Genomic DNA, 19,480 nt, shown 5'->3' on the forward strand with positions numbered 1-19,480 from the left:
ATTTGTATTTTCGGATTTTCAGAAGTCCTCTCACAGGGTCACGATGCGTCCCGTCTCTCATAACCTGCACACCTACGCTCTTGTTCCAATGCAACACCTATTTATTCACTCGAGTTAAGTATACTTCTCTCTCGTCCTTTCCGATTCCCGAAGCAACTTATGCTTGCATGTAACTGGGTCTATTTTTAGTCGTGTGGAGACCGAGGCGGCGGCTACTCGATTTCCTCAAGCTATTACTCCTTGTGCGGATGTGATATCTCTTTTCAGTCTCAGTCGACGGTGGACTTGGCGACGGCAGCTCATAGATGGAAGTACTCCGCCGGCCAACACTTCCACTCGTCGCCGTCGGGCCACTCCCATCCACCAGGTAACTGATAATCCTTCCCACCCTGCACCACCTTTTGATTCGATCTCCACTTGTTTGTGCACAGCGGGACGAGCTTTGAGCCCGCCGGCCGCACTACGTGTACCTAGCAGCTCTCGCGCTCGATTCACTCCCCATTTGGGCGCACCTCGTCCTGGATCAGTTGCGTGCGTTTTCTTGTGTTAACGGGACGAAGGTGGCCGGGGACGAGGGATCATTTACCGTCCGGCCTGGGAAAAAGTAGGCGATTAGCGTCGGATGATGTTTTCTTGTGAATGTCTGTTTCATATAGCTATTTGCAAATGCGAATGGCTATGGCTTATTGTACTTACCTGCACGATTCTTCTCAAGTTCTTTTGAAATGTGTGCAACCGTATGCCTAGTAGTGAATCTACACTCTAAATTATATCTACATACATTCGTATGCAGTCTATATTGAAATCTTTACAAAGACTTATATTTACAAATGTAGGGATTATAACCTTTCTCACAAGATTACTTTTAAAGTGTAAAATGTGGCAAGATATTTTTTAAATTTCGTATAATTTATCATAAAATCGCCAGGTTTTAGTCAATTCAATGATTTTTAAATAGATTTCATATTTCCATTTAAATTAGATAGTTATCAATGATACAAAAATAGAAAATAGCTTTGGAAATTAAATAACTTTGAAGCTTATTTTTTGTCAAAGTTTAGACCCTTTTGAGACTTCTTGCGAATGGGCTTTCAAAAAAAAAATAGCTTGTTGATACGAGTAGTCTATCATTTCTATTAAGGCAGCATGTCACATACACCTCACTAGAAAAACCGATGCTATTGTTGGCAGAGAGAACCGTCCCCCTCGTAGCACACGTCTATGTGCATCAGTGCGAGCATCCATGTGTGCTCATGTTGTGTGCGACGGTGGGACACACGCACAATCTACATGTCTACTCCACTAACTCGGTCACGTCCATGAAACCATGAGGGTTGTGATACCGTTTGTAATGTCTCGGCCATAGTCACCGGTTCCTGGCCGTTACGCCTGGCAAGATCTAGCTAGACTGGCCTCATATACTGACATTAGTTTTTTCTTCGCACTTTGTTCTCACTTGGTCACTCATCCTCAAATCACTCCAAGCCAAACACACAAAATTTGAAGGTTTCTTACGAATATGCTCTTGGAAAAGAAGAAATTATTTGTTAATATGATTAGTCTATCGTTTCTATTAAGCCAACATCTCATATCATCCACAATAACATGCATTGCCGTAGCATCTCTACCGTTCGAAGAACATCTGACTGAACCGATGTGCTACACTACAAGCAACACCTTCAAGAGAAAATCATCACTTGCACGATGATGTTTGCTGGTCTAAACAAAAGTCAAAGCTAGAGTTGTCACTGCCGTAGAACTCTGAACCAGCACCTTCAACATGGCGTATGTGTTATAGAATCTTTAGATCTGGGAAGAGTTGTGTTAATCAAGAGAAGCAATTGGTTGGATCTAAGTATGGAAAAATCGACCACTTGTTATATGTTGTTCCACGCCTAGTCCGGTTTATCCAATAATATAGACTGTTGGTGAAGTAGTGTAAGCCTACGTTGAGTGGGGTGATGACCCAACCAATATTTCTTCAATGATCACTAAGTCTCGTTCCTAGCGACAAGGGACTATTGTGGTCTTCAGTGCGGTGAGGCGTTTGCAGGCGTTTATTTCCCTTATTGTTGGTTCAGTCCAATTTAAACTTCATCGAGCAGCGTACAATCAAAGGAAGAAGATAGACAGTATAGTTTTTTATGTTTCTTGTTGTTTCGTGTCATTTTTCCTTGTCATTGTACTATCTAATGTTTTCCTTGGGTGTCTATTTTTTAAAATATATAAATAATGATCAATGTATGGCATTGCTAATATTTCACTCACACAAAATTTTGTTTTCATCTACCTGCAACTATAAACAAAATGCTACCAAAATCAATTAACAAAAGAAATATTTCTAAACTTTGTCGTTGTGAGGAAATGATCGCAATGATTACATGCCACATATTTTCCATCTATCGGATTCTATTTTTGTTATCTTTATGCGGTTCACTCTGTTTTGTTTGACAGGTGCCTAGCTGCTGGCCGAGCCAGACAAATGGAGCTGGAAGATGAAGCCGATATTTGGGCGCCCATTTTGGCTCATCCTCTTGACCAGTCACCATCTTCTGATGTTATTTTTCTTCCGAGCCAGGTATATTCGATTACATACATAACTGCCTGATTTCCTTTCTTGTCATTGAACAAAACTCTGGTTTATAATTGCTTGCAGGCGACACTCTGCAACGTGTCGTCCCAGTAAGTCAACAACAATATATGATTCTAATATGTTTTTTGTAAAAGGGAAGTTAAACCTCTGGTCTCTGCATATAAGATTCTAATATGAATTATATAATAATATATGTGATCCTAAAGAAGACTGAATGCGGGTATGATCCATGTTGACATACTCTTTTTTTTTTTTGCGAAGTTATTGGCATACACTTAAAAGTGAGGGATTGGTCTATTATTGTTGTCCGGTCTTTCACGACACCAACGTTTAGCTTTTTGTCCTCTCGTTCGCTTATATCATATAACTAAGTAGATAGTTTGAATTTTGCGGTGTAACATATGAGAAGTGATGTCCAGAAAATATACATGGTTATTTATATAATATTTCTTACTAAATTTTTTGAGAAATGTTTAACGGAAATTAAGTTAACTGATAACTAATTTGTCTATACACATGTGTTCCCATAGGTTCAAAGCTTATTGGAAATTAATTTTCAGTCAAGGTACAAAATATTTGACCAACAGGAGGAAAACAATATTCTATCGCTAGAAAAGAAAATAAATTTAGTGAAACATTTTTCACTTGATAGCGTTTGGCCGAAATCTTTCTACAACAAAACTAGTTCGACAATACTTATTATTATACTACTTGTTAGCTGGGTCATCAACTTTACTTGAATGATAAGGATAAAGTACCAACTTATGTGTTAGTTGATGCACACATATATATAGGAAAAATATATTCTACCACCTAGGGGTAGTTACCCCACATGTCTCATATACTATCCTATGATGTACTACTTTATCATTTTAAATATGTACATATACTATATATAAGATAATTCAAAGTGTGCTACATGAAAAAAATTGCAAATTGACCCGTGGTTCTTATTATATTTGTGAAATATGTATATATTTGTACGTAAAAAGAAACATATTTAAAATACGATACATACTACCTAAAAAGGAGTATATATATACTACCTAAACATTTTTATATACCACATACTACGTGTATATACTCTTCGATTTGATAGATACTACATACAACATACAAAACTCAAGTGGTGGTAACTACCACTGGGATTGACTATTCGTCATCCTGGGTGAGGAATAGTTATTCTTCACCCCCTTTATTTTATCATCAATGCATCAGAATTTTACGTTCCGTAAATTTTTTCTTATTTCAGACGTAAAAAGAGAACGTAAGAAAATACGTAATCGCCGTAAATTTTATGTTACATAAAATTACAAACGTAAAAACATGGTGTAAGATGTGCATAAAATGCATTTTTTTCTCGTCTTAGGATCTTTATTTTTTTTTCTTACGCCAAATTTTACACAGTGAATCAATATGAACGTAATTTATCATTCTAAATATATTTGTATACTAGATCTAAGAGCAACTCCAGCAGCGCCCCCAACAAGCCCCCCCAAGGAGATTTTTTAGCGCCGGCGCCCGAAAATCGGCCTAGTCGCGCCCCCAGGATCTCGTTTAACGTCGGTTTGGACCGAAATAATAGCCGGCGAACCCGAGCCGAACGCAAGCCCCCGGGGGTCGCCTGGGGGCGCCGGCTCAAGCGAAAACAGACGTGGGTCCGCTCGGCGAGAGAAGGCCCTTTTCCCGCCGTCCCCCCCTCCTTTCCCTCCATTCCCCCTTCCTGCCGCCATTCTCGTTCCCCTCCCCTCCATCCGGCTGCCATGCCGCTGAAGAAGTACATGCCCCCTCCCCCCCCCCCCCCCCCCCCCCCGCGCCGCTACCGATGCCACCGCCACCGCCACCTGCAGTATATGACCAAAGGACGTCGAGGGAGTTGCTCAATTTTTTTCTAGGGCAGATGGGAGTATATGACCAAAGGACGTCGAGGGAGGAGCTCTGTGGACCCCACAAGCCTGGGTGGCATGGCCTGGGGGGTGCTCGCGCCCCTGAGCCTGTGGGGCCCCTGTTACATTTCCTTGTTACTTACTTTTTAAATATTTTTTATATGTTCCAAAATAAATCATCATAAAATTTCACTTTATTTTGAGCTTCGGAGAATTGCTATCTCTACTGTAGCTTTTTCAGGTCAGAATTTCAGTTGCTGGCAATCCCTCTCCTTTGGTGTATCTAGCATTTTTAAGACAAAAAAGATATTAGAATTGCATCATAATATGAAATATGACTTCAAAATAAGATAAATAACAATAGGAAATCATGATAAAAACTGGGCGTATCTGGCTTCACCTCGTGTTGTACTCGAAATACACCCTCCCGTCAAAGCCGAATTTGTTGAGTGTTCTGTTGTGGAAACTTGACAAAGATTTTGTCGTGTGTGTTATTGGAGATACTCGGTAAAGATTCATACATTGCACGACGATAACAGATGACGCATGACGAAAACGTGTCGGTTTCCCTAGTGTAAAACTCATCGAAGGCTTTGCCGAGCTTAAACACTTGTCAAACTTTGTGTACATGAATTAAGAAAGTAAATGGGACGCCATCGAGCACGTGATCATGCCGTCTGCCAACGAACAATGCTGTTTGGTGAGCATGTTCACGTATGCCGACCATTCGAGCGATAACTAAAGTAAAAGATAATGCATGTTAAGAGTAGCATCTAGCCAATGATGGCGTTGAGCCCGGCTGGTTGCCCGGAGGAACTGGCGCATCGAGCCCCCATGGTCGCCGATGAAATGGTTGCGCAAGATCTCTCGGTGCTCCATTGTTGCCGCCATGGATCTAATCTATCTCAGTGAGTTGGGCATGGATTCGACCGGAGAAGAGGAGAGGAGACCGGTTGTAGCTGGAGGCCACGGTTGGCATTGGCTAGCAGATGAGGCGCACACATTCGCTTGGGCAGAGGTGGCGCCGGTAATGGGGGAGAGGATATAAAGGAAAGAGAGGGAGGAATGGGAGGAGGAAGGAGAGAGAGAGAGAGGGATGAGTATAAATATAAAAATAAAGAGGCTGTCGGTGTCGGCCTTTGAGAGAGAGAGAGGGTGCGACATTGCTCCTAATAGGCTGAGAGTCAATGTATCCGTTCGAGCTCCCCGTGCTCTCGTCCCCGCGCGCGGCACCCAGCCGCCCCGCCCCGCCGGCGGTCCGCCCCCGCCCCCCCCCCCCCCCCCCCCCCCCCTCCCCCCTTCCGGCCGGTGCGCCTGGCCCCGGGGCCCCCTGGTTCTTCTCTGAGGCGCAGAGGCTGCTGCTTCGGTCTTCTGCGCTGGCCTCTTTGCCGGATCTGGGTGCGGCGCCTCCTCCGGTCCCCTGCTCCCCCCTGCTGATGCGCCCGCCCTGTTGGGGCTTCCCCCTCCTCTGCGCGCATTCAAGTCTCCGCGGCCGCGCCGGACGCCTTCAATGCGGCCACCCGCCTCCGCTCCATCATCACCATCCCCCCTCGCCCTTCCCGGCTCGTCAATGCGGCGTCAGGAGGCGTCCTTGCGCCGCGGCCTGTCCCGTCCGCTCCTCGGGAGGGGGAGGGCTGGACTTTCGTGCAGCGGCAGCGCCACCCTTGACGGGACGTGCCTTCAAGCCGGGCGTCTGCCGTCCAGTCCCATCCCGCACCGGGCGGCCTCGACGAGCAACGCCGAGCCAGTTTCATCCGCTTCAAAAAGCGCACGGAGGGGCGCTGCTCTCGCTGTCTCGCCCCCAAACACCACCGCTCCTCTGCCTGTTGCGACCATGTGCGCTGCCTCTCCTGCAACCTCTCGGGCCACATCGAGCGCTGCTGCCCCCTGCGGCGTGCGTCAAAGCAGCGTCCGGCCTCCCCGCCTGCGGCCCCTCCGCTGTGCCGCTATCCCGCCGCTTCGGGCGCGCGTTCCTGGGCTGAGGTTGTCGCCTCCCCGTCCGCTCCCCCTCCCCGCGCTGAGATGGCTCGCGCTTCCGCCGGCATCGGGGCGCCGGACGCCCGCCCCGAGGAGGACTCGTGCTTCATCCCGTCCTCATTTGACATGGACCGCGACATGCTTGAGTGGGAGCAGACGGCGGCCATCGCTTGGGCCATCAACGCGCCACGGCGGCTCGTCGCGCTGGACGTCGACCGCGCCATCCGGAAGCAATTCCGGCTCAGCCACGGGGACGTGGCTGTCACCCCGTACCACCTGGTGGAGTTCCTCGTCAAGTTCGAGCACAAGGCCCAGTGTGACGCGGCGCTTGCCGCGGGTCGCGTGCGTGCTGCCGGCGCCATCGTCCACATCAGGCCGTGGCGTCCTCTGGAGCGCGCGTTCGGGGCCGCCCTCAACTACCGAGTGCACCTGTGCTTGGAGAACGTCCCTGACTACGCGTGGACGCCGTACGTCGCCGAGCGCATCATCGGCCGGCGCTGTTCCCTGGATCGCCTCGACGACCACTCCGCGCTCCGGACGAACTCTGAGACGCTCGACCTCTGGGCCTGGACTGCAGACCCAAACCTCATCCCCAAGGTCATCTGGCTAACATTCACCACCCGTCCATCCGGCGGCCTGAAGGTGTTCGCCAATGTGGCGAGGCCGTCTGGTTGCAAGCGTGGCGCAACCTTCCGGGTGCTGGTCCACTTGGACATGGTGGAGGACCACTCCAATGCTACCCTGGACTGCTACACCTCTGACGGTCGCGCCGAGGTGTTCAGCCCTCCCAGGCTGCCGCTGGAGTGGCACATGGAGTGCGTCGACGGTGTTCCGCCGCCTCTTGGCGCCACCCTTGCCCTCCCTGACGTGGGAGGCAGCTCGCGGGCTGCTGCACCGCGTCGCCGAGACCGGGGCACGGACGACCACCCCCGACAGATGCCGCGGCGCCGGGACGACAGCGACGACTACGACGACGACTGGCGTGGCGGCGGCGGCCGGGACGGACGCGGCCGGGTGCCCCGCTCCAACGACTCGGCCTTGGACGGGCGCAGGGAGCGCACCCGCTCTCCTCGACGTCGTGACGTGGATTCGGTGCGTCATGGACGTCGCCGTGCGGGCTCCCCCGTGGGCGCTGCGTCTCCTGTCATGGCGATGGAGGTCGACCCGGTGGCATGCGGCAAGCTGCACCTTCTGTCCGACTGCGGCGCTACTGCGGGGCCTCGCCTCCCGCTGGTGGACCATGCCCGCCTACTTCGGTCCGAGCTGTCGGCGGCTATCGACACCGCGCTCGCTCCGCTGCGCTCGGAATTCTCTGCCATGCGTCGGCGGCTGGCCGGCCTTGCTGAAAGGGTGGAGGGTGCCTTTGTCAAGCTCGGTTCGACCGCTGGCGGCCCGGCCAGCCCATCCTTGCTGGCTGGCGCGGCTGTTGGCGTGGTGGAGGCGGGTTCGGCGGTGGCCGCCCTGCCTACGCTGTCGGCCTGCTTTGCGGGACTCGCCCTGTCCCCGGACGTGCGGAGCCTCGACACGCCGGGGGTTGAAGCCTGGTCCGCCCCTTATTCGCCACCGACCGGTGATGCTTCGCCTCTGGCCCGGCCTGTCGACGCTGGCCGCGCGATGTGCGACGCTAGGGGTGACCCTGTCGGGCTTCTTGTCGCTGCGCCTCTCTCCGCCGCCCTCGTGATCAGGCCTGAGCCGGTCGCTGTCCACTCGGTCATTGCAGCTGGGAGTGGCCCGGCGGAGATCCTCGTCGCCGCGTCCCCCCCCCCCCCCCCCCCCCCCCCCCCCCCCCCCCCACCGTCGTCATCGAGCCTGGGGCGGACGCCACCGACCCGGTCGGAGCTCTCACGCTGCCGGCAGATGCCTGCCCTGAACCCGTCGTCATTGTTGCCCCGGCAGATGCTACGGACGTGCCTCGGATTGGGAACCCCCTGGAGTCTTTCCTCGCCGGGGAGCCGCCCGCCCCGTTGCTGTCTACTCCGGCCACCCGTAGGGGCAAGGGGGGCGTGCCGGTCGCGCCCGCTCGTCGTAGCGCCCGGCTCGACAAGAAGAAGGCAAAAGCCCCGCCCGGGGTTGCTACAGAGGCGGTCCAGGAGCTCATTGCCAAGGTCTGTGGTGTACTGGACCCGTCTGTTGGATACGACGACAAGGCTAAGCAGGCCTACCTTGACTTGTTCAACACCCCGCTCGCGGCCCCCGTGGTCCAGGCTATTGCTGGACTGGTAGCGCACGCCAAGGATATCACCCAGAAGAAGGCGTAGAAGGAACAAGAAGAAGGCCGCCCAGGAGGTTGCAAACGCTGTTGCCCAGGTCGCTGATGTGTAGGCTCCCTTGCTGCCGTTGCTTGTTGGGCTCCTCTCCTGCGAGCATGATGTATACCGTTCCTTTCCTGCTCTTCGTTTTCGTCGTCCAGAACCATGTATCTTCGCGACTGGAGGTCGCCTATCTTCCCTACATTGTGTCACCAAGCTCAAGTCTGCTAGCTGCACTTCACTCCGTTTCATTCTTTTTCCTCGGCGCCTCCTGAAGTCTACATCCACCGTGCTACTTTTAAGTTTCCCATATGGCGCAATCTGACGTAAAAATCATCTGCTGGAACGTTCGTGGACTTAACTCGCGCGCTCGCCGTGACGCCGTTCGTGATATCGTTTGCGACTCCCACGCCTCCATCGTCTGTCTCCAAGAGACAAAGCTACAACTAGTTGACGACTCCATCATCAGGGAGATGCTTGGCCCTTGCTTCACCGCCAATTACTTTGTCTTGCCTGCATCCGGCACTAGAGGAGGAATGATCTTGGCCGCGTCGGACCGCTTCTTCGTGCTGTCAAACTGCCAGGCTACTCCGGGCACCATCTCCGCCTCTGTCTCCATGCTAAATGATCGCATTGCCTGGACCATCACTTGCGTCTATGGTCCTCAGGGTGAGTCGGAGAAGGTGGCTTTCATTGAGGAGTTGAGGGCTCTCTCTGCCACGACTGGAAGGCAGTGGCTTCTTTTGGGGGATTTCAATCTGATCACTAAAGCGGCGGACAAGAGCATCGCCAACATCAATTGCCGTCTCATTGGGAAATTCCGCGGGGCCCTTGACTTCATGCAGCTAAAAGAGCTACGTATGTGTGGGAGGCGCTTCACCTGGTCCAACAAGCAAGCAAATCCGGTCATGACCAAGATTGACCACGTTTTCCACTCCGATGACTGGGATTTGCTCTTCCCAAATGCGCATCTCCAGGCCATCTCAACGACCTGCTCCGACCATGCCCCGCTATTCCTTCAGGGGTGCGTCGACAATGCGAGGAAGCCATCCTTCAAGTTTGAGGAGTTCTGGCTGCGACTCCCCGGCTTCCATGATGCGGTCGCGGCCGTGTGGAACAAGCCCGTCCTGTCCCGCGATGCCCTCCGTACGATTCATATCAAGTTGTGCCGAACCGCGAAGGCTTTGCGCAAATGGCAAAAAGAGAGGGTTGGTGTTCTAAACACCCAGATTGCGGTGGCAAAGGAGATCATCTGGCGGCTGGACGTCGCCGAGGAAGGGCGGCCGCTGTCAGAACCTGAGAGGGTTTTGAGGAGACAACTCAAGGCTTCCTACCTTGGCCTTCTCGCCATCCAGAAGGTCAAGATGAGACAGCGCTCGCGTCTTAACTGGATCCGTTTGGGGGATGCCACCACCAAGCTTTTCCATGCCCGAGCCAATGGAAGAAGGCACAAGAATTTCATTCAGACAATCAGGACCGACGTCGGGCTGGCAATTACAACTGAAGACAAGGAGCGGGCCCTCCTCGACCACTTCCAAGAACACCTCGGAAGGCCGACACGGCGATCCAAACGTCTGGCCTGGGAGAACATCGGTATGCAGCGCCACGACCTATCTCAGCTGGACGCCCCGTTTGATGAAGAAGAGATCAAGGAGGCAGTTTTCTCTATGCCTTCGGTCAAGGCGCCAGGACCGGACGGGTTCATTGGCGCCTTCTTCAAGTCCTGCTGGGAGATTATCAAGACCGACGTCGTGGCCGCAATCCTACAACTGGCAGATCTACGCGGTGATTGCGCCGGGCTGATCAACTCGGCGAACATAATTCTGCTGCCAAAGAAGGCAGACGCCACCAGGATTGGGGACTACCGCCCAATCAGCCTCATCCACAGCATCTCGAAGATTTTCTCGAAGTTGTTAGCAAACCGGCTCGCCCCTCTGCTCCCCACGCTAGTCTCCAAGAGCCAGAGCGCCTTCGTGAAGAAACGGTGCATCCATGATAACTTCCTTCATGTGCAGAACTTGGTAAAGGAGTTGCATCGCACGTCAACGCCTGGCCTCTTCCTCAAGCTGGACATCTCAAAGGCCTTCGACTCTGTCGGCTGGGCTTACCTACTGGAGGTACTCGAGCAACTTGGTTTCAGTCAACGTTGGCGAGACTGGATTTGCATGTCCTTGGCATCATCTTCTTTGCGGATTCTGCTAAATGGAAACCCGGGCCCCCCTTTTGCTCACGCTTGCGGCCTGCGTCAGGGTGACCCTATGTCCCCCATGCTTTTCATCCTTGCAATTGACCCGCTTCAACTTATGCTCCGGGCTGCCTCCAACGCCGGGATTCTGCAGCCGATCAAGGCTCGTTCGACTTCCTGCAGAATTTCACTTTACGCTGATGACGCGGGCATCTTTGCCAACCCTGTGAAGGAAGAATTGGACGCCATTGCGGGAATACTTGCCTGTTTTGGGGAGGCATCGGGTCTCATTACCAACGTGACCAAGACGGAGGTGTTCGCTATTCGCTGCCAGTAGATTGACCTCGCCCACATTTTATCGGAATTCCCTGTGAAGATCGCTGCATTGCCAACTAAGTACTTGGGCCTTCCCCTGCATACCTCAAGGCTCAAGCGGGTTCATCTGCAACCTCTCATAGACAAAGCAATGGGCAAGCTTCCGGGATGGAAGGGAAAGAACCTTGCGAGGCCGGGAAGGGTCTCCTTGGCAAAGTTTGTGCTATGCGCCATGGCCACACATCACCTCACTGCGCTCCCTCTTCCAGCGTGGGCCAACCATAAGCTTAGCAAGATCTCTCGCAACTTCATATGGCAAGGCGACAATTCGGAGAATGCGACCGGAGGGCACTCCCTGGTAAACTGGAAGACGGTGTGCAGGCCAAAGGCCCTAGGTGGGCTGGGAATCACAGACCTAGGGAGATTTGGTCGGGCTCTTCGCTTACGCTGGCCATGGCTAATGTGGACCGACCCTGACCGTCAGTGGGTGGGCTCTACCCTACCCTGCGACGACTCGGATATGGCGCTATTCAGAGCTTCGACCTCCATCGTGCTGGGTAACGGCCACAAAGCTCTGTTCTGGCATGATGACTGGACGGGAAAGGGTCCCCTTAGGATGCTGACTCCCGGATTATACAAAATCGCCACAAGAAAGCAGAGAACAGTGTCCAAGGAGCTGCACGAGGATAACTGGATCAGATCAGTCGCCCGCCTTCAGTCTCCCATACACCTGCAGGAATTCATCTCGATAGCATCTCTGACCTCCCAGGTTACACTGACCACGGACAGGGAGGACTCCATCTCCTGGCGTTGGACTACAAATGGAATCTACTCCGCGGCTTCGGCATATACAGCCCAATTCTCTGGCTCCTTCCCCAGGTTCTCGCCGACGAATATTTGGGAGGCACACGCGGAACCCAAATGCAAGCTCTTTTCTTGGCTGGTGCTCCATGGAAAGATCCTCACGGCCGACATGCTCGCTATTCGCGGATGGCCGCACGATCCTACATGCCCGCTGTGTCTAGGAGCACCGGAGACGGCAACTCACCTCTGCAAGGACTACCCATTTGCGATTGCGGTTTGGTCGCATGTTCAGGCATGGACTGGGGAGGCGCCGACGAACATGATGACAATTCCGCCTCCCATGGGAGTCTCCGACTGGTGGGATCGGTTCATCTGTCCCCTGTCCAAGGACGAAAGACGCTGGCGTAGCGGTCACTTCCTCTACACCATTTGGAATATCTGGAAGGAGCGCAACCGCCGGATATTCATCGGCACCCGCCTCACTCACCTAGAGGTGGCGGCCATCGCGCTCGACGACATAAGAATGCGGGCTTGCGCCTTTGGCAGGGCACAAGTGGCAACCGGCATTGGGTGATTTGGTTCACTTAGCATACCACAACGGTTCTTATAAGGGTTTCGTCAGGTTTCCCCGGAAAAACCTGTCATCTTTGTACATAAACCCCCTTTTTCGTCTGAAATGAAAAGGCAGTGCTCCTGCCGGTTCCTCGAAAAAGAGAGAGAGAGAGAGAGAGAGAGGGGGGGGGGGGGGGGATTGAGTATAAATATAAAAATAGAGAGGCTGTAGGTGTCGGCCTTTAGATTTGGAAGGATCCAACGACCCCTGGTGTGATCCGTGGGATGCTTGTAGCAACCAATAATGCAACATGTTTGCCGAGTGTAAACTGGAGGTTACTCAATATGATGATGTGTTTTGAGTGTAGAACATGTTAAGACATTACTCGCATGTGAAACTTATATTCAACATTTAGTTCCCAACTCCAAAATCTGGCATTTTAAGACATTACTTGTTGCTCCATCTATTTAGAGGATAATATTCAACATAAATAAATAATGATATATTCAATTTTGAATGACATGTATATTAAAATAGTCAATAAATTCAAGCAAAATAAATATTTAGATACTTAGATATACATTTGTTGCTCCCTTAAAAAAACTAATCTCAAAATTTAAAATTTGCTCTTGGAATTTCAAATAAACATAAAGATTTTATTGCTTTTTTATTGTTTGCCGAGTGTCTTCAAAAAACACTCGACAAGCATAAACTTTGCCGAGTGTTTTTGTTTGCGGAGTGTAACACTCGCCAAAGTGTGTGTTGCCGATTGTTATTTTTTTTGCCAAGTGTTATCGCCTATACACTTGGCAAATGACGTGTTTTTATGTGCCCGATGAAACACACCCTGCAAACAGCCCGACACTCCACATACAATGTATTTTCCTTTGTGAAGAAAATAAATTAAATAGGAATATTAAGTCAGCTGCCGATCTTATTATGTGGTATGTGGCTTGACCCTCTTATTAGCTTCTGCATGTGCTTCCAGGCCGAGATCACACGAAAAAAGTACTATGGAGCCACGTCCAGCGTGAGAACTCTCTTTTCAAACTAAACTTCGTTCAATCTTCCAGAACTATCCAAACTGAATACCTTGCATATCTCCATATAGTGTACAGTAGTAAACGTGGACCTATACCACGGTATCATCCTTGTGGCATGCGAGCACAACAACAATTCATAATTTTTGTCCGTACGTGTATTCAATCCAGAAAAATACCTAGGAGTGTTTCTCTCGTTGATCTTCTTGCGTCCATAAATATCATATGTTTATGAGTAGATGCAGATTGGAAGTGTTACTCCATACAACTCCAATGATATGCTTGGCCCATTTGATACAACATATTTATATTATGTTTAGCCCACTTGATATAACATATTTATATTATGTTTCTCCTCCATTATGCCATAATCTTTCATGTATCACATGATTTAAGTTTGACTAACAATACAAGTTACATGATACAAAACAATATTTCAAAAAGCATTACTCTATACAACTCCAATGATATACATTGTTTGCTTATAACTTTTTTTTTGTGAATACCATAATATATCATACATAAAGTGTGATACACGTTCAGCTTCTATTTTAAAAAGAATGAATCACCGCATAATCATTCGTAAGCAGTCGTATGACCACAAATAATTTGCACTGTACGTAGATGTGGCTGGCTATATAAAGGCATGGACACAGATATGCAAGAGCAGCATGTATGCTTTTATCACACCTTGAATATACTTATGGCATTTACATCTAACATTATTAGGTAGGTGGATATGTCAGACTTCAGTGTTGGTAATGTACGTAAGATTGGACTTGTCTTAAAACTAGTGAGAACTTGAAACAAATATGTGTTTTTGTTCGCAAATTTGGTGAGCGTGATTATATGTGCACTCCTTATGAATACTAAATTCGAAACAAATAGTAGATTAAAAAAATCTTTCTTGACATACTTGTGTATGGCGTTTCATAAAGAATGACATATGTGGTATTCTTGGCAAAAATAAAAAAACATCAAATTCATATTAAAAAACATTGATGAGTGAACAGTAAGGCCCTAATTGTATATTACTTTCGCTAAGAATACCACAGATGTCTTTTCTGCACCAAACTTCACACACGGGTAAATTAGTCGACCAAATTTGATACTATGAATTTTTTTGTTCACCTTCGTATTTTCGTTTTGTTACTTACTAGTTTGCTCAAAATATATAGAAAACATTCCTACAAACCATACATACAATTAATTAGAAAACAAATCAATAGAAATTATTTGTTTACTTAATGAAAATTGTTTTTTACTTAATGGCAGATTGAAGAGTACTTCCATTTTGTGTATGGGGATGATGCCACTGAGATCAACTTATCTCTGAGAGGTACTCTGCTTTCTTGTCGATTTTCGAACTTCACTACACATACATACATAGTCCCAAATATATTTATAGATGATACTTCAGGGTTTTTACCCAAGGACAATTGGACGAAAAGGCCACGAGGTCCTCGCAAGAAAAGGAAATTCCCGTCGGTGAGTCTGAGTTTTGGGTGTGTTCACATAAGCCACATGTCTATTCATTGTCGTGCTACAATTGCATATACATATTCTTTAGCTTATTGTTATGATATGAACATGTTATAGAATATGATGATCAAAGTACTTTTAAGATTCAAAAAATATCCAAACAATTATTTTTGGAATACATTTACATGTATAGATGTATATGTGCATACAAAATATTAGACATAAATTCCTGGTCAAAAAGATATGAACCACATGGCCTCTGCAAGTGGGCGAGGTATTTATAATTCCTGGTCGAAAGTAATTCTCATTGAAGAAAGCTGATTTATGATGCCTTGGAATGTATTCACGTGGTCTGCAATTAAAGTACTCTATTTGTACCTCAAACACGTCAATTGTTTGATCAAGAACATCTTATTTGTATCTTTTTTTTGGGCAAACAACTCCTCCAATTTCGGTCATAAGGTGTGTGCATGTGTCTCATCAATGATATGGTTCAAAACATTGTCATCGACTCATTGTCGAACGAACGCATAAGCTTGGCGATGAAGTACCTTCCACCGACCTTCATCAATGCCCTTCGGCATCTTAGTGGAAAATGTTGGTTTCAGTATTTTTTTGACATATAACAAGTCCTCTATCTTGCCCTTCCATATTTCATAATTTGTTTCATTCAAAGATATCATCCTGCTGGCATTCACTTCAATCTTTCACCAAAACAAACTCAACAATCAGCACAAGCAAGCCAAAACTCTGATGCCACTTTGTTGGGGCTGGACATCAAAGATGTGATGCACAAATTCATCGACACGACAAATATGCACACTACACAACCTCCTTCAATTGGAATGAACTTTTAAGACAACTTCAACCAACAAGTAAGCAACACAAACAACATGCACATGTGACACGGGATTTAACACGGAAAACCTCCTCAAATTGAGAAGTAAAAACCACGACTATGGACCAACCGCTCCACACAAGTTTACTATGAGAATGGTGAGTACAAAGTCTTCTCTAGGCCTCTAGAGAGATTGAGATTTACAACACACTCTCCAAGTTGCCAACCGGCAACCACAAGAGGCAAGATATCAACAAAGTAGAGTTTATACAGCTTCATTCCCTTTCGGTGTTTTGCAAACTGCTCTTAAACCGCTAAACAAAATAGTACCAAATTTGGCAGACAAGTAGACGCACGAGTTCTTGAGATCCCGTAAAAAATGCAGCTCAATTGGACACCGTTTGCATACCCAAATTGTTCGTCTCTCAAAACTACTCTTTTCTGAAGCCGCAGCAGTCGGAGTTGACAAACCACTCTCAAATCCGGTGCTCCATTGACCCAATCCTCAAACCAGCTAACTAGATTGAAGTAATCAAAGTAAGGAACAAGCTCATCAAGTTTTGGGTCAATCCAAGCACGTTTGAGCCACCAATCACTAGCTTGAACACTGTCTAGTCAGATGCAGCAGATCTGACAGAACCTCCACTTCTTCTTCTTCTTCCTCTTATCTATAAGGTTGTGTACCTATCTTGTGTTCTCTCTCACTCTCATAATGTCACCTACCACTACTAGGGGTGGAGTGGCTAGGGTTTTCTTCTCTACTCCCTTCACTAGGAAGCACTCACAACTGTTGGATGCAACGAAGATCAACAACTGACATGTGTTGGACTTTTGGGTTGATGTTGGGCAGCCAATAAAGCTCCATGTGGAGAGACTTAGCCCAACACCCTCGACCGATATAGCAATATAAACCAATAGGGGTAATGTTTTACCACGTAAGGAGGGCATGAATCTGGATAAATCTGGTCTCCTGTTTTCCCTCCGATCTACTCACCTTGCCAGGATACCCTATCGAAGGATCTGCCAGAACCAGCTCCGACAAATATTCTACTCCTATTTTTGATAATTTCACTGGTATACATTTCCGCAGCAACACGCGGGTGTTATCTACTCCCTCCGTTTCTAAATATAAGACCTTTTAGAGATTTCAATATGGACTACATACGGATGTATATAGACATATTTTAGTTTGTAGATTCACTCTTTTACTTCGTATGTAGTCCCTACTGAAATATCTAGAAAGACTTATATTTAGGAACAGAGGGAGTCCTTTTACTTATGCGTAAGTACCTTCTGGCTAGCACACTGCTGGTGACCTTTTTGACCGTCATACCTCCCATGAGACCATGGTCTGCCCCAGGTTAATTTTGACATGTTCCTTTGTAACTTCTGATGTCTCTTTGCTTTATCTATAAGTTATTTAAAAGAAGAAACATGCAATGAGATCAACCAAACAAGGTTTGCTGAAGCGTGTAACTCTTAGGATAAAACAAGTTTATTTTTCATGTAAAAATTCAGCCATTAGTTCCACATGCAAGAATATTCTATACATGGATTTTATATTTTAGTTTTGAATTCTTCAAGTACATAGATTTGTTTTATCACCCAACCACGGGTAAAAAAGTGTCCATAATTCCTCTGGTGTTTAACAGAACCCACAGTGCGTAGGACAGTTGCATGTTGGGAGTAAGGGCACGAAATCTCGAGGTAGAAAAAACAATGAGCGATGGACACCTGACGAGGTGACCATACTGCTTAAAGGTATCCGTAGATATGGTGAGGGGAAATGGACAAAAGTGAAGAAATGGTACTTCAGAAAATCGGTTCGAACGGCAGTACATCTGAAGGTACATGACCTCTTTGATTCAAGTAGTTTCCATATAAATCATGAAGGATTATGTTCCATATAATACTTTTATCGAGCCTATTGGATTTATTAGATTGATACTGTTTGGAGTTTTCTTATGGGCTAGTTTGGATGCAACTAAGTAGATTCTTCCTTGTCTATGACAACTAGGAAATGCTTTTTTGATAGGCAATAGAACATCCATTACATATTTATGTATTTTGAAATGTCAATATAAATATTCCATGATATGTAATATGTGCTTTTCTGTTTGTGAGTTTTTATAACTGTGTGAATCAAGGTGGAGTTCGGCGATATTTTGCCTGTAAATACTAGATACATTTACATATTTGAGTTTCTTTTTTGGATGGGAGGTGCATTTGTAAGTTTGCTGGCACACGTTAATGGATCACATTGTTTGATCGATGGTGCAGGATAAGTGGAGAAACCTACGCAAAGCTTGTGGAGGTCAGGTGTACCTCTCAAAAGGTCGTTTTCTCTCTCAAGGCAGCTGATTTTACATGCCCAGGCTACCTCATTATCTTACATCCATATTTATTTTGGTACAGTGGAAGACACAAAATACTATGTTCCAGCCGTTGGACGAAGATTTGGTGTGACAGATCAGAAAGCTAGCTAGGTCATAGCCGGATAACTGTTCAGCCTTTAGGCCGGTCCCATGGTCATCTGTTAATAGTCGTACATAAATTTGTCATGTCACTGAGATAATCTTTAGATGAAAAAATATTTAACATAGTGGATCGTACTTTTACTGACACCATCTTAGTCTATTTGGAACATGAGTGAGAAATTTAGTGGTTTGTTAATTGGTTTGTGTTAATGATTGATTCGCCACCAATCTTACGACCTAAGGAGGGGTCCTCAAGAACAATAGAGAGAGGCGGTGCCCGAAAATATCTCGCCAGAATGGAGACATTACTCTTATAAAGGATGTAGGAGTACCCATCCCCTGGGGGTATCGACGCTCGTGAGTGCCCTCTGCGCCGCCTATTACACATGCGCCTCGCGCCGATGCCGGTCCGGCGCGCTCCAAGCCATTCGATTTCCCGGAGCGCTCCGCACCCAGTCGATTTCCTTGGGAGTCCATGACGTCTCGATCGCGGGCATGCAAGGGGCCACCTTTCTGTTGTGGTTTTCATTGCGCCTACGTGCACCGTATCATGTGTTGCTCCGCATGCGTCAGGTGAGGCTGGGTTGGCCTGTGAGCGTCCGCATGCGCCAGCTAAACCAGGTTGGTCATCCACCGGGTGAGGGCATGTCGGCCGCCAGGTCGGCCTGTTTCCTTTTCTAGGTGGTGGGGTCTGATGGGGGCGCTGCTCGTTTGGATGCGGAGGGGCATTATCTGCCCGACCTCATGCCCTCATGTTTTGGTTCCTGTGGGGCGCTTTCACCCATTGGTCTCATCCCAGTGTGAAGGGCTTTGGCTACCTGGTCTCTTGTCATCGCGCCCCCGTCCGAATGGCCCTCACGGCCGTCTGGCTTTGCCATCGTGACCCCTGGCTGGATGGCCCTCATGGTTGGCTTGCATGTTTTGGTCCTTGTGGGGCGCTTTCACCTATTGGTATCGTTCGGATGCAGAGGTACTTTGGCTACCCGGCCTCTTGTCGTCACGACACCTTGTTGGATGATGTGTTTTGGAATGTGTGCATGAATTTTGGACACCGTGGTCTAGCCGACTGGCTTATTCTGTG

General features: G+C 48.1%; 1 protein-coding gene and 2 long non-coding RNA genes across 4 annotated transcripts; all 3 read left to right on the forward strand.

The window, feature by feature from the left end:
* The first annotated feature begins 233 nt into the window (after positions 1-233).
* On the forward strand, positions 234-2,801 carry LOC123493370 (uncharacterized). Its single transcript, XR_005769486.3, has 3 exons — positions 234-367; positions 2,455-2,578; positions 2,657-2,801. It is a non-coding gene; the product is annotated as an uncharacterized lncRNA (long non-coding RNA).
* Positions 2,802-6,353: 3,552 nt separating this feature from the next.
* On the forward strand, positions 6,354-8,956 carry LOC109758441 (uncharacterized). Its single transcript, XM_073509658.1, has one exon. It carries the CDS (start codon positions 6,502-6,504, stop codon positions 8,677-8,679), a length of 2,178 nt encoding a protein of 725 aa, XP_073365759.1. The 5' UTR covers positions 6,354-6,501; the 3' UTR covers positions 8,680-8,956.
* Positions 8,905-18,595, forward strand: LOC109758440 (uncharacterized). 2 transcript variants are annotated; one of them, XR_012203930.1, is made up of 6 exons: positions 8,905-13,592; positions 14,878-14,941; positions 15,023-15,090; positions 17,575-17,769; positions 18,203-18,257; positions 18,338-18,595. It is a non-coding gene; the product is annotated as an uncharacterized lncRNA (long non-coding RNA). The 2 variants fall into 2 exon arrangements; XR_012203931.1 differs by having other exon boundaries at positions 9,586-13,592; positions 17,591-17,769; positions 18,338-18,549.
* Positions 18,596-19,480: the final 885 nt, after the last annotated feature.

This window comes from Aegilops tauschii, chromosome 1, assembly GCF_002575655.3.
Source record: "Aegilops tauschii subsp. strangulata cultivar AL8/78 chromosome 1, Aet v6.0, whole genome shotgun sequence".
NCBI classification, from domain to species: Eukaryota; Viridiplantae; Streptophyta; class Magnoliopsida; order Poales; family Poaceae; genus Aegilops; species Aegilops tauschii.